The 14176-nt window shown below is 37.8% G+C and overlaps 2 protein-coding genes across 2 annotated transcripts in view; one reads left to right on the forward strand and one right to left on the reverse strand.

Moving 5' to 3' along the window:
- T265_03275 (hypothetical protein) overlaps positions 1-14176 on the reverse strand; it is a gene marked incomplete at both ends in the record, with an annotated part of 49794 nt that overhangs the window by 10642 nt on the left and 24976 nt on the right. The gene's annotated exons all lie outside the window — the stretch shown is intronic.
- The window catches only part of T265_13204 (hypothetical protein), a gene marked incomplete at both ends in the record, with an annotated part of 30905 nt that continues 21174 nt past the window's right edge, over positions 4446-14176 (forward strand). Inside the window, one exon of the mRNA XM_009167721.1 lies at positions 4446-4536. Within this exon, the coding sequence (XP_009165985.1) occupies positions 4446-4536 (91 nt within the window). The remainder of the gene's footprint in view (positions 4537-14176) is intronic.

A 14176-nucleotide genomic window follows, 5' to 3' on the forward strand; every position in this document is an offset into this window, starting at 1 on the left:
ATCAATTACAACAGTTCATGGGACCAGAAAATTTTATCTCCATAACCGTCAAGCACGGTGAAACTCAACACACGTGATCAGTAATTTGATCATGTTATACAGTAAACTACATCATGTTTGACTCTTGATAAATTTGTACGAGCACTTCGCTCATCACTTTCTTAAGACAACGATTAATGCACGTGTAATAACCTCATAAATTTTCATCATTCGCAGAAGCGATACCGGAGGAGATATCCGAGGAGCTTTTACAGTTGCAAGGTTTGTTAGATTGCCAGAATCATGCTTCATCGATATGCATGTAGCTTGTTCCATAAAAGGCATACCTGGACTATATTTTTGATATCAACCAACCTCTTTCGTACTGTCGTGTCAGCCTTCTATCACAACTTGAAACGTCCATGTTAAGAGGTGGCCGTAGAACAAATTATACATACAGTGATTTTCCAGATATTTATATGAGGCAAATCAAACATGAAAATCCGATCGCCCATAGGCAACAAATGTGTTAATATTTACAAAAAGCATCCATGCATCAAAGTTTAGAATTTCGTTGTGCCCTGTAATAGTTTGCAATATGCTGACATGTCTCTTGATGCGGTCTGAAATGTTAATACCCCAATACACCAAAAAACTTTCAACCGGCGAACCAACTGAAGCCATCCAAAATATGCATAGCATAATATGGAAACGTCATAGAATAGGTAGTATCCTTCTGAGATATTTTGGCGAAGACAAAAGTAGGGATCAAATTAACGACAGAAAATGGCAGCGACAAAAATGCAAAAGGATAACACGGAGAAGCCATAATACTCATCCATGCATGTCCGACTCACTAGTTTGCCTAGATAGCTCCGGTGAAGTTGCCATCATTTAGAATGCTCAGCTCCGTATTTAGTGGCCATATGGATGTTTGTTATGCCCACGTACATAAATTGCGCATAGATAAAAAGCGTGTACCAGCAAACTCAGAGAACTACAGGTGTATATAATACCAGAGGTGGCATTGCGGAAAACAAGAACGTGCAAATCCTTTCCGGGTTGGTGAACGAAATATTGACGAAGACGCTATATATCTCGCGCTATATGTCCCGGTATGTAACGTAGCCAGGAGAGCACTACTCGGGTCTCGTCGATAAGATCGGCAACATTTATACAAATGTTGCCGATTCGTACTTGAAATTACTCTAGTCTAACCTTGCTTGCCGTGACGTGTGATGCTTTTTCATATTCTACGGCAAAATGGCAACCTGCAGATTTTGCCGCTGCTTGTTTGAAGCGGCCCAAATGTAATCTGCATTTAGTGTTCGGAAGATTAAAATCACTTTTGCTCCTACATGAAAATTGGATTGATAATTTAAACATCGCCATCATTGATGTTGCCACCTGATTTGTGTCCAAACAAGTCCTTTTGTCCAAGAGGTCTAATTCCGCTGCCGTCTTATTGTCACGAACAATTTACCTATAGATTACTGCCTGCATCAGCATTTTACATTGTTTTTTTCAGAACAAGATCGGTTCTATCATATCATGCGCATTGTTGCTTTTCTAATTTCAGGGAATATCAAATCTTACCTAGATAGTTTAAAAGGTATGTGTTTCTCGGTTGGTTGCGCATCTTATTTAGGTTTAGTCGAGTCGGATGCGGGACGCATTTCGTGTTCCCATTTTGTGATTTACATGCTACCATTCTAAAAACTAATTTTTTACCTGTTCCCAAATATTGGGAGGAAACGCCATTGCACTAGGCCCGGTAGGGCGCATTCTAAGGGTTCTTGAGTTTCAAACCTCAGGGGAGAGGCCTGCCAAACGAGGAGTGTGTAACACAACAAAATGGAACGCAATGTCAAAAATTAGCTTTATACAAATTAAATCCTTCATTGTCCATCAAATTAATTCCTAAATGTATCCTTGAACACCACCTATGCCGGTTAGCACGCTCAAAAAATTAACATTGCCTCCCCCGTTGAAACGTGAGCTGGGAAACATCTCATTCAAAGAGATAGAACCCATGAGTTTTTTTAAATCTGGCCTGCCTTTCACAAATGAATGAAAACCGTTGATTGCGGATATAAATGTGATTGCGAATGTTTGAAGTAGATAATTGGAGTGACATTGAGATCTCCATCACTATGTTGATACCGCACATTATGGGGTCCTAAACGATGTGAAAGTTTCGCATTTTAAATGTTTGCGCTGATGTGACTTTGAAATATTTATGTTAGCCTCTCGTTATTAGTTGCCCATTTGAGTCATCCTGGGGAAAAACTTCATTAACCGTCTGTCCGCTGATATATTTTACCCTTCATACTTTCGAAATATGCTCGAGAAACGTGTCTTTTCAATGACAATAAGACCTAAAAAAACGGGAAGTGCATTTGCCTAAAGCGACTAGAAAAATCGTGTGGTGAAGTGGATGTTTTAGATACGTTTTCTCTAACACTATCGCGCTGGGAATAAAGTAGTTTACCGGGGACATTTGTAGCTATTTCATGTAGGCTTTCGTAATATTTCCTCCGGAAGCTAGATGTAAACCAAGGTATTCATGCCGATTTTAATCTCTATGGCAAAATGCGCTGCTATATACTCCGCGATATCAAGCGGATGTCCATTACAATCAACCAAATTCTGGCGATTCGATGCAGTGGTTTTAAACTTATCCCTAGTGAAAATTTGTGAGAGGACGGTAAAAGACTGGTGACAATGAAATTCCATTCAACCTACCGCTACTGCATGCCGCGAAATTTTGATGCGTTAATTGGTGAATGGACTTGAGCATCTCTTTCTGAATTTGACTTTTATAAAGAATGTCGTAAAATTACTTTTACCTATTGAATTTAGACAAGCTTGAAACATTTTTACAAACATTAGAAAGTGAGTAATTTCTAAATAAATGTTTTTTATCGGAACAAAACAACATGGAATTACGCAGTTTGCGTTTAAATATGGACTGAAGGGCACCTTTTGGGGAAAATACAAGGTTGATCGTGGCTCGATATTATTCAGGCCGCCTCTTTCTTTTGAGCTGCCTGACACAATAAATGATAGATACATCAAGACTCGTATACCAAGATGCCAGAATTTGAAAATAAGTCGTCACAGTTTTATTCTGGCAGATTACCCCGAAAAATAAATCGCGTAGGTTTTTTTGCGGTCGAGTGTACAGTAAATGTGATCAAATGTTAGCTCAATTGAGTTCAAATGAAGTCCATCATGTAGCCGGTCCATCGAGACACTCATGGAAATATTACGCTGATGCACTAAATATTTTCAAATATGCTTTATCCTACCTTTGCATTACTTTGAAAAAGGGAGCATTGATTCTCCGTATCTGTTTTGTTGCTACTTTAGTAAGGACACTGCTACTCACTGCGCAAGAAACTCTGTGGCACAGTGTTTTACGCCAGCTAAGTTCAGCTCAAGTTCTTTGGATAACTAAAACTATTTCGCACTTTTGAGAGTTGCCAGTAACTTGGTTGTCAAAATGAAAATGGATTTTTAGATGCACATTGGCGTGAGCTTTCGTGTTGATATGCTGACTTAAGAAACATACGTATACACCAAAATTCTCAGAAAAAACACAAAACCGCNATAAATTACATATTATTTTAGAGTGTAACAATGAAAGGGTAATCAACTGTTCGTTGTCTTTCGTTCTCGAACTTGTGTATGACCGTTTTTATAAATCAGGGTTTTTGGCCACACAATAACTTAATGATTCCATTTCCTACAGAAGCAATAAAGGAGCTTGGAGGAAAATGGAAAGGTTCGTGTGTTCATTTTATCAGGTTGATTTGTTCCAGACACAGACCTTAATATTTCGCACTGTGTTTTATAATGAAGTAAACTTTGAACACATAAATTCCTCGTTCACTAAAACCCTTATTGTTACCTGCAGATCCGATCCATAAGTTTTCATTTTTTTGAAGAGGACACACTCCGAGATTCCCCTGAGATATTTGTTTGAGTGACCTGCAACTCCCCCTTAGCATTGGGTATTTAGCACTACGCTTACTATGCGCGGCCTGCAGTGCGTCCTCTTTAACTTATATCTGTACAACTGGAAGATGCATATAAGTGCATAATCATATGCGAATCCCTATTTAAACGAATTTTAGGGTTCGCATTTCTTAATGTGGAAGTAGTATGAAATATATGCTCACGCAAAAGATACACCGCCATCTACTCAAGGCAGTTAAGGAAACCGAAAATATCATATATTTCTATACAGTTTGTTGTACAATTTATACGTATTTTATGCGTATCCATAGTTCTTGGAGGAGGCTGTACAGATCATTCAATATTAATCAGGCATGGAGAATTTGAGTGTAAACATCTGCAACCACTGTCTGAGTTTGTAGCCAAAATAAGCAGTATCCTTGTCACATTTTGGGCGCTGTCACAAGAACAATTTGCGATTTCCTTGGAGCGATTGATTTTATTAGTTTAACATCCGCAGTTGGCTTTTATTTGTTACTTATGAAGCTCTTGTGTTATCTACAGTTGCTGAAGAGAAAACCAAACAAGAGTTGTCAGGTACCGTCTCTTTATAGAACAGAACTGGATTTTTTGAGTAATTCCTTGTAGTTAATAATTCCTAGTAACTTCCTTAGTAATTCGAAGGAATCAATGCCGTTCGTTGCCTTCCAAGAACTAGTGGATGCAATACACTCTCCACTCTCCACCAAGCCACCACATGGTTTCACCACAAGACCAACGGAGCTAGTCAAAACACTGAAACCTTAAGTGGCAGTATGGCAAATACATCATCAAAAATAATATCTAGATATGCTAAGTAACCAGAGTGCAAGCACGTAGGAGGTTTAAAAACGACAATATAATTGTACCTTTTTGGCGCTTCCAAGCAATGGCATTTTGTGTCTGAGTGTGAAATGCTAGCGATGGTTTAGCGGACCATACAATATGATTTTGATTTTGTTTGCTTCTTAGCTGTCATTTTTAGTAAACCCACGTCATTTCCACTAGATTATCTCATAAAAGAGAACTGGTCCTAGAAATCGTTCAACAGCAGGCGGATCCTAATTTTCCTGTGCAAATTATTTGTGGTAAATTATACTCGTTGACAAAGGTTGACCAATACTTACGGTTGGAAGTAATGATTGAGAAAACGCGGGATATCTTATAATCCTTGATGATTAGCAGCGGACGCAGAGAGACAAATATTTCATTCGTTCAGAGATATGTTCCGTTACAGAAGAGTTTGATGTATAGCACACAAATGTCAAAGATCGAATACAATTCGGCGAAAGTTACTAGTGGTTTCAGGGTTTATTGTCTATCACAAACCTTTGTCAGTTTGTGTGTAATCACGTGCCTATTTGTATTTTTGAAAGCAAAGCTACTGAGCGAATTGAAGCAAATAGAAGGTATGGTTCATTTTATACCTGAATTTTGATAGACAGTTTTGGGAGAAAGAGAATCATTTCCTCCAAATTCAGTTGCTCATGTTTTAGAAGGAATAATATCTACGTTTTTGAATGAACAAGGCTTGGTTAACTAAAAACAGGAGCCGAGGGTTTTTCGTGATGTATATTTTGCTCGTAAGTAAACTACTCTTGTTTCAAAGGTCGCCGTGTTCCGGCGTATTTGTTATGAAGTTTTTACTCAGAAGAAAGCACGGAGCATAGTTTTTGCTCTTGTAACAGCGCATCTGCTGTGCGTATTCTAGGGCCCTACCGGGATTTGAACTTTGGACATCAGACATACGAGACAAATACGTTTGTAGTGCGCCACAAAAAAGTTAGACGCATTTCAGAATTCAAGACTAAAGAGACAAATACATTACCCTTGGGTGGTGTCATTGGTGTGCCAGCCTCACTGAGCGATGACCGAGTAACTGTCCTGGGTGTGACGGCTAATGATATAAGGCATACGTTCACAAAATGTATACAAAATGAAGTAGAGATCGGTAACACAAACTGGCCCATACTTTAAAACAAAACCATAAATATGTTGAGAATCAGACGCTAGCTGATTAAAAGTCTTTGTGGATCAGTTGGAAATTTAAATATTCTCAGTAATTTAGAATTTTCAGAATACAGATATTTTGACCGCTTTAGATTGGTTCTGTAGAGTATGGGGTCCACTGTTTCAAGTCAACATTCTGTGAAGAGCTGGAGGATTATGACTAGGAGCCGTAGACTTTAATAAATTTTATTGGACGCGCAACGTTTCTGTTACGCGAAGTGACGTTCTAAGGTATTAGTTTAGTTTATATAGAAAATGACTGGTTATATGAAAGATTTGAACACACTGTCAAACCCGAGGTCTAGCATGTAGCAACGCCCTGATTTTCTGACTAGTCGGCTTGCACTTATCACTAGCAAAGTGCACCATAAACCAATACCTACAAGATATCGTCGCTTAGCTTGGCTTGACCTTTAACGTGGCCACGCTTTGCATCTTAAGCTTAACTGCATACGTGTTATTTGTTATTTGTCAATGTTGCTTGAGATTATTGATCAGCAAAATCGTTGGCGCGGATTCTGCGATGACTATGCAATTACGTGGGCAATGATGTCGAACGCAAAGCAGAAGGTTTTCAAATATCCAATGGGAGATGGATAATTTTTACAAAGGGGACAATAGTAACAAACACAGTATGGATTTCATTAACTGGATGTGTAGAAATTTTTTCTCATCTTGTGGTACTATAAGTTACACATGTTGCATACAATTTACTTGCGGGTACTTTTGCCTTGACTGTGTGAGATTATATTGACTGCTTTTAGTACTGTGTGGAATCCATCGCTCGTTCCACCTCATATAGAACAAATTACCAAACATTTGTCGGGGCTTATCTGATCTGTGTGTTTTGTATTATCTTGTTTGAACTTTGTGCAAAACACCAATCTAATTATATCTTTCTTGGAACGACGGAGATATCCAACTTGTTTTGAAGCTGAAACGATTTACAGTCAGAATTTCATCCTAATCGCACGAACGGTTAGCCATGTTGAAGTGGCTGCGGACTATAATTTAAACCTATATATTATCAAACTCGGCACATGAATAACAGTGTAAGCAGTGTAAAAACCCTGGAATTCCATTACGATGTTTTTGGAAATTCTCTCGTATTATAAAAATTGCTCTTTCCAAGCAGTTTGTACGTCTAAAAATTAAACAAATAGATAATTAAAATTAAATGAAACGTTAAATGAGCTCTAATTTGATTTTGGCTTATTTATGCAGCTTCAATTACTGAAGGGATATNAATTTCTGGACGGATATCATTACTGGAAGGTTTGGTTATTTTTTCACTTTGTTTTAATTCCTGTAAACTGGGAGTGTAAACTTTGCGGATGTTTTTACGCTAGTTACACCTGAAATAAAATGCGTTTACTCATATAGACGATGCAATTATGGGTAACGGTGTTTTTTATATCTGATTGCTAATCAATTTTCACGGTTGATCGATGCAAAATTGGATTGTAGTTTCCTGCCAAGCTTAATTCGTAACATTTTCTATTGTATTTTCTGTATCAAATATGCATGAGAACAGTGGGATATCATTCAGCATTGAAGTCTCGACAATTAAGATATAAAATATATGAGAGCCTGATAAAGTTCGAGAAACTATCTTGAGCAACTATCTCACAACTTGCTGATCCCGGCCAACACAGAATTATAATAAGAGGGCTGACACAGTCAAGCCGCCGTGTCCGTTACAGCGACGCTTGATGCCACAAATCAGTGCAAAAAACATACGTGAGAGTCAAGTGCAAGAAATTTATGGGATCTTTGCTAAGTTTTTCAATCAGGGAATAGTAATATTTTTTCTATCATCCAGTACTTTATGAAATGTTGTTTCGCTAAGCAGTAAGCACGCATATTTTTAACGCCAATAACGCATATATGTGTTCATTGGCAACAACGTGCGTCACCTAGGTTCATTATTTTTCGAATAACATTGCACTCTAAATACACGGGTTAGCTGTTATTTATTTGATATTTTTTTCCTGCCTTGTGTATTGTGTGTTCTTTATTTTTTAATGGTTTCTTCAATAAATTTCACAGCCCACCAGACGGAAGCCAAAGGCGCAGCGGCACGTAAGTTTCGTTACAAGCTTCAGTGTGTGGCAGATCTTGTGATGGAATTTGCAAAATCAAACCACAAGCACTCTAATATTTTCGGAGTTTTCATTGCGATATTTGTTCGCAAATTCTATCGCATCAGTCTATTGAGAAACAAGCATCATGAAAAAAGGATGAGGTAATTTGTAAAAAATGCCGCGTTTCCGAGCAGCGCCAAATGAATGGTGTGATATGGAGCACAAATTCTTCAGTAGTGAAATCACAGAACGGGTCACTTTTGCAACAATAATATATTCTGAGATCGGACCCGATCACAATGAATTTTTTGAATAAATTCCCTTAGCCAGATCAACTAAGATCACTAAGCAGCTTAAATGTCGTTGGAGCCACCTTGTATTTATCCATATATATATTCCCCAACTGAAAATGCATTGCGGTCTTTTAGGTTTTAAAATCGATGAAAGTTCAAACCAGATTTGTAGCCGATTGCGGCCTATGTCAATGGCAGTTGGAGGTGAAGTCGAACGAGGTTGCAATGTGCTTCCTTTCTACTTGTGTTTTATGGGGTTGCTGTAGTGTCCAAATATAGCTGTCGAACATTATGAGGCTGGATATCTGCATTATTTAATCGTTTCTCAAGCATCATTTCACTTTCAAGAGTCGTTTAGCTTAGCGCAAACTGTTTTCTTTTCAAAAGTATGCAATAACTTCACAATGGCTGCGCCTTTTAACTAAATTTCCAGGAGAAATATGTAACTGTACGTCTTGAGCTTGCCTTGTGCCTTAACAATAATTATGTAGTTGTGTGTAATTTAGCTACAATAAAACAGATGAATATAATGTACTTTAACTTACGTGGTATTAGATACGGTGAATTTTCTATATTGCACAGAAAAAACAGCGTTCGCTTCCTGATCTCATTTCCAAATCACTAACACTAATTCTATAAGTAGAAATGTAACGTTTATCAGTTGTTAAATTTATTGACACCACGCCATCAAGATGTTACAAAAAACTATTCAATTGGCCGGCCTGAAATATATTGAGAACAAGCTAACCACCCGAACAATGACCTCCACTAAAATGGCGATTGGCCTAAACTATGGAAAAATGTCCGTTCAAAGAAAGTCACACAGAAAAGTGTTCAAACCTGAACCAGATATATTTTGGATATCTGTGTCCAACGAAGTATATTGTACCAACTTTGTGATGCAACACTTAGCTTAGTTGGTCACAATTAATTAAATTACATTTCTTTCGTAAATGTCAAGTGATTAAAATGAATGCGCCCCAAAAATTCAAGGAAAATGCTATAAGATATTCTAGATGCAAGAAAAGAAAAAAACAGAAGCAATAACCATCCTTCAACCTAAAGCGTTTGGAATATGTGGTTGCTCTAAGTGTATTTATTTTATTTTTCTACAACCAACAGTTTACGTTCTTGGCACACTTCAAGCTATTAACCGTATGAATCTGTAATATTTTGCTTGTGTGCTAATTACCATGATGTTGCTCTTTATGACCAAAATTAACACAATTAAGTTTAAGCGGTTGTCAAGGCTCAAACGGTTTAGGTATCAAGCTGACTCCGATTTTTGACACTCAGCACAGATGTTCTTTTCGAGCATTTGTGACGTGACAATTGTGGAATAATTTTAACTTCGTATTTTTCCAAATAGTCGAACCCAGGTCTTTTGAGTCCCGATTTAAGTAGGGTTACTGATATGATAAGATTTATAATAATAACAAGTGGGCAACAAGCCAGTCGCGTTTATAATGCTACAGTCCAAAGCGTGGTTCTCACAGTAACGGCAGGAACGGCCATACCCAAGTAAAATATGCAATAAACTGTTGAAAGCTAAAGCATGCATGTTTATGCAAAACGTCCGCTGTTCAGGGAAGAAGTAACCATTTCCGCACGTGTTGAGGTCCTAATGTCATGAGAAAAATAAAATCCAGGAAGATTTGTTTATGAAAAGCACCTAAGGATGTTTTGAAATCAATTTATTGAATCCTTACTGTCGCACAATAATTGGAGGCATGTAAGGCATGGGAAATCTCGTCGTCCATTACAAGCGCTTTCAGGTTCACAACACGCGTTGGTGGCATATTTCTTGGAAATCACACTAACATTAGAGATATTCAAACTTTTGCAAATATAGTATTCAAAATTTTAAGGCTAATAGCACGGAGTAGTGTGATGAACTTTACTATCTGTTTGTCAAAAAATTCAGGCGCATTTTCATTGAATCTTCAATGAAATTTTTTATTTACAGAAAAGTTGCTGGACTTAAACGAAAAGTTAAAAGGTATGAACTGGTTTGTTATTACGATGTTATTCTCACCAACTAGCTTTAAAGCGTTTTCCGGTGCTTATTAGTTAGATTACAACATAATATCACAAAGCAAGATTTCGCAGCTTTTTTTCTGTGATTAAAAAAGCGTTGTTCCAGAAATGCGTTTGCACGTAGTTCTGTTAGTTAAAACGAACGAGCAAGCTTGATTAGAAATAACGATAGCACATATTTAATACTCTCTATTTAACGCGATAAGAGAAAACTTGCCCCATGACATACCTTTTGCCAATGAGAATTATCATTTGCTCCATTAAAGAGAGCGATTTGCTCACAAATTTCAGTCGGAAGCGAGGCAATCTAAATACAAGCTCCACGATATTCGGTATGGGCGTTAGTGTAAAGTCTAGTGGGTATGGTTAAAAGTATGTTAAGGTGGCTTGAAATTTTGCCGTTCATTTTAGCTTGAGTGTTATGGTACGAATAATAAGTATAGGAAACAGCTATTACAAAGACTGAGAAGACGAGTTGTCTTCAGCTGCTAATCGCATTTAGATATGCAATTAATTATTGGTTACCTGTTTGACGCTTCTTTGTATGAAGTGAATGTGAGGTCAAAATGAAACCTTAATTTCTTCCTCAGTACCAAATGTTCTGAAGAATTCAAAGGCAGTCACACTTCCCGCCGGAATATGAGAGCACTAATTATCACAGTGGACAAGAAACTCCATCTAGTATATTAACCATTAGCTTTAAAATTAAAAAAAAACAGGTTGAGTGCAGATTATAGTTGAATGCCTTTCACCGGCTTTGATGATCATAACTTCGAAAGTAATCTTTCAAGACATGTTTCTCCTGTCGTAAGTGTGGGCACTTAGAGTGTCTTTCCATATTTTCAAGGCACTAAATCAAGTAGCCGTTCTTCATTGCAGGGTTGCCCTTTTCTAAATTTGTTACATCACATTGGACGGTTGAACATCTTCGTCGCTCTCTTTCCTTGTTGGTGCGGAAAAAATGTACTATGCTTTTGGAACACGGAAGTTTGGAACGTAAGCTGCAGTAACGGCAGTACGCACAAAAATTATGAAAACTCATTGTTTGGAGCAAGCAACACTGATAACCTAGATGTTATAGTGAAATATCAACATGATTGCTGCCGTTTGTGTTAAAATATATATACTTACAATCTCATTTATCTGGACTATCTAAACGAATTCTCCAAAGAAAATCAAACAGAGATGAAAGGAAAGCGAATTTAATTAGGCAGCTTGATGAACCAAAGAAGTCACATAGCTCTCGTTGAAAATAATTCGTAATTCAGTCAAAATGCTGAATTCTTCCGTCATTACAAGGAACGTGCGGCCACATTTTTGTCAAGCTCATTACAGTTTTCTAAATGTGTTCGCGGAATCTCCTCTGGCGCACTTATTCGATTTTGCTAAAATATGTAGGCTTAAATTTATCAATTCTCGTTGACGGGGATTTTATATGCTCCTGAACAAGCTGGATTTTTAACGTAACAAGTAGAATTTTTTTTAAAAATATCCTCAGCTGCCAACAGAAGTGCACATGAGGCATTGGGGGGTAAGTCTGCCTGGTTTATTCTGGAAAATTTACGTAATCAGATACTCTGCTGGAGTGACTTCAAATATCACAACACTATTTGCTTCCCAAAGATGTTTCGGCATAATTAATTCGTTTGGTCGCTTATAATTGATTGCAAAACAAGTTTTGTCGCATGCATTTAATTGCGACTACCCTTATTAGGCATACATCACTGAATAATCAGCTGAGACTGTGCATCAAAGAAGTCAAATATATCCTTATCAAAACTCTCAAAGTGTTCAAATTTGTCACGCTGTTTAAGAAGATATAAAAGTGTAACTAGTTTAAGCAAGCGTCAGCGTCCTGGTCGGCGCGAGAAAAATTCATCGAGATCAAATAAATGGCACCACATCTAGAAGTCTCCAGCGAACGTTTGAAGGAATCTCTTGACAGAGGATTTTATTAAACTTGATGCATTTTGAAGTTGGATTGCGTTTCATCAAGGCGGGTGACTCCCTTTAACACATATTCTCTCACGTTGCGGGTTCACCTGCTAGAATGCTTCACTAGTGGTCAACAGCAACCGACCTATAAAAATACAAATTTCGTGGGTTTATTCTAATGAAAGTACATAACTCTTTGAACAGCTCAGAAGAATGCGTATCCTCGTGGTTTTTGTGTCACACAACTGTCTCGGAAACATTACATTGTGATCCGCTGACAGTCGTTTCCTGGCCATTTTTAAACGGCATTTATGTCAGGTGTACTCACCTGTCATGGCGAGGCAAATCTCTGGAGTGTGCCGTGCTGCAGTTGGTTTCTCATGCTGCAATATTTGGATGGTAAGGGGTTCCAAATGGTGTCAGTTATAGGAGCTTCTGAGTGACCGTACAGCGATAGTCTCCTGAACAACCCCCTTTCACTTTAGTTCTACGTTTGTCTTTATTTGAAGAGTCGTAAAAAACATTCAATTCAAATACACCCGACTGATATTTTGATTATATTAAATGGTTTGCAAACTGTTACGCTGCCACGTTTGCACGCAGAAGCATGCGCGCTTGTTTCAAAATAACTTTACGAGAATTTAATCAATCACCCTTTGGACAAACAGTCCGATGATACAACATCCCTAAACCGTGCTTTTGGAAAATTGATCGAAATTGCCGCGAGTTTAAATTTTTCGGAAGAATATTTCTTGTCTGAATGGAATTCTTCTACTTAGTTCGATGAAACTGAGTTGCCCTACCTATAGGTAGCATTCAGCGGCACTTTGGTCTTTTAGGCATTCGGTTCTAGATTACCTGCCTGATAGTGCAGTCAAAACAAGTTAGTATACATGCTATGGACAACCGCATGTAACTGGCTTCGCTCAGTTTGGTAGAGTTACACAATATACCTTATTTGAACACATCGAATCGCAAAGTATAACGGTTGTGTTCATACTAACAGAGTGTAAATACTAAAATTACGAGAATATATTCCTGCTTAAAATATAATGGATACCACTAACTGCTGCCGGTTTTAGGTTATGTGCTCAGATGGATGGCAATTTTGTACGTCAATCTGCTTAATGAACAACTAATCAAGTACAACCTGATTGCCAGGCCTGACGTCAGCATTATTTATCACATTGAAATAAATGATAAAAGAAATGTTAGATTTTCAGAATGTAATATGACGCTGCCCAATATATCCAGAAACACCAATACTTTATAATGATGCAGAAACATGGCGAATATCACAAGATGTAAATCCGCTTCACCATAGCGTGCATATATTTATAGTAAAACAAATAATTACGAAATAAAATTAACACTTTTGAATTAATTATACAGGTAAACTATCCAACCTATTGACGCAAGTAAAAGGTATGGTATGCCTTCTCGTTTATCATTGGTTATTTTGCGAAAGAGAACCTATTTGATTTCCCTGTCAGTATTATTGACAAAAGCGTATTCTTGGCTTCAAATCTAGGAGTTTGCGTTAACCCACAATTGGGCTATTTAAGTCCTATAAACATTTTGAAACTCGAGAAGGAGTTTCTCAAACGTCAAGTTCTCGCATATGCTCGCATGTTCATATAACTGTGTACTCCTGGTCTTGGTCATGCGACAGTTCGGGGAGCCTTAGGAAGGTTTGCACTCTTAAAGCGGCCTAGTACCCGCCGGTGCAGCCATTTTCCACACCCAGCTCAATGTCCTTTGGTGCTTATGAATTCATCGCATAGTTCAACAGTGTTTCTCAGCGCTCCCTCGAAGTTGATATACAGTGACTATTTTTAT

This window comes from Opisthorchis viverrini (genome assembly GCF_000715545.1).
Source record: "Opisthorchis viverrini unplaced genomic scaffold opera_v5_45, whole genome shotgun sequence".
Lineage (NCBI taxonomy): Eukaryota > Metazoa > Platyhelminthes > Trematoda > Opisthorchiida > Opisthorchiidae > Opisthorchis > Opisthorchis viverrini.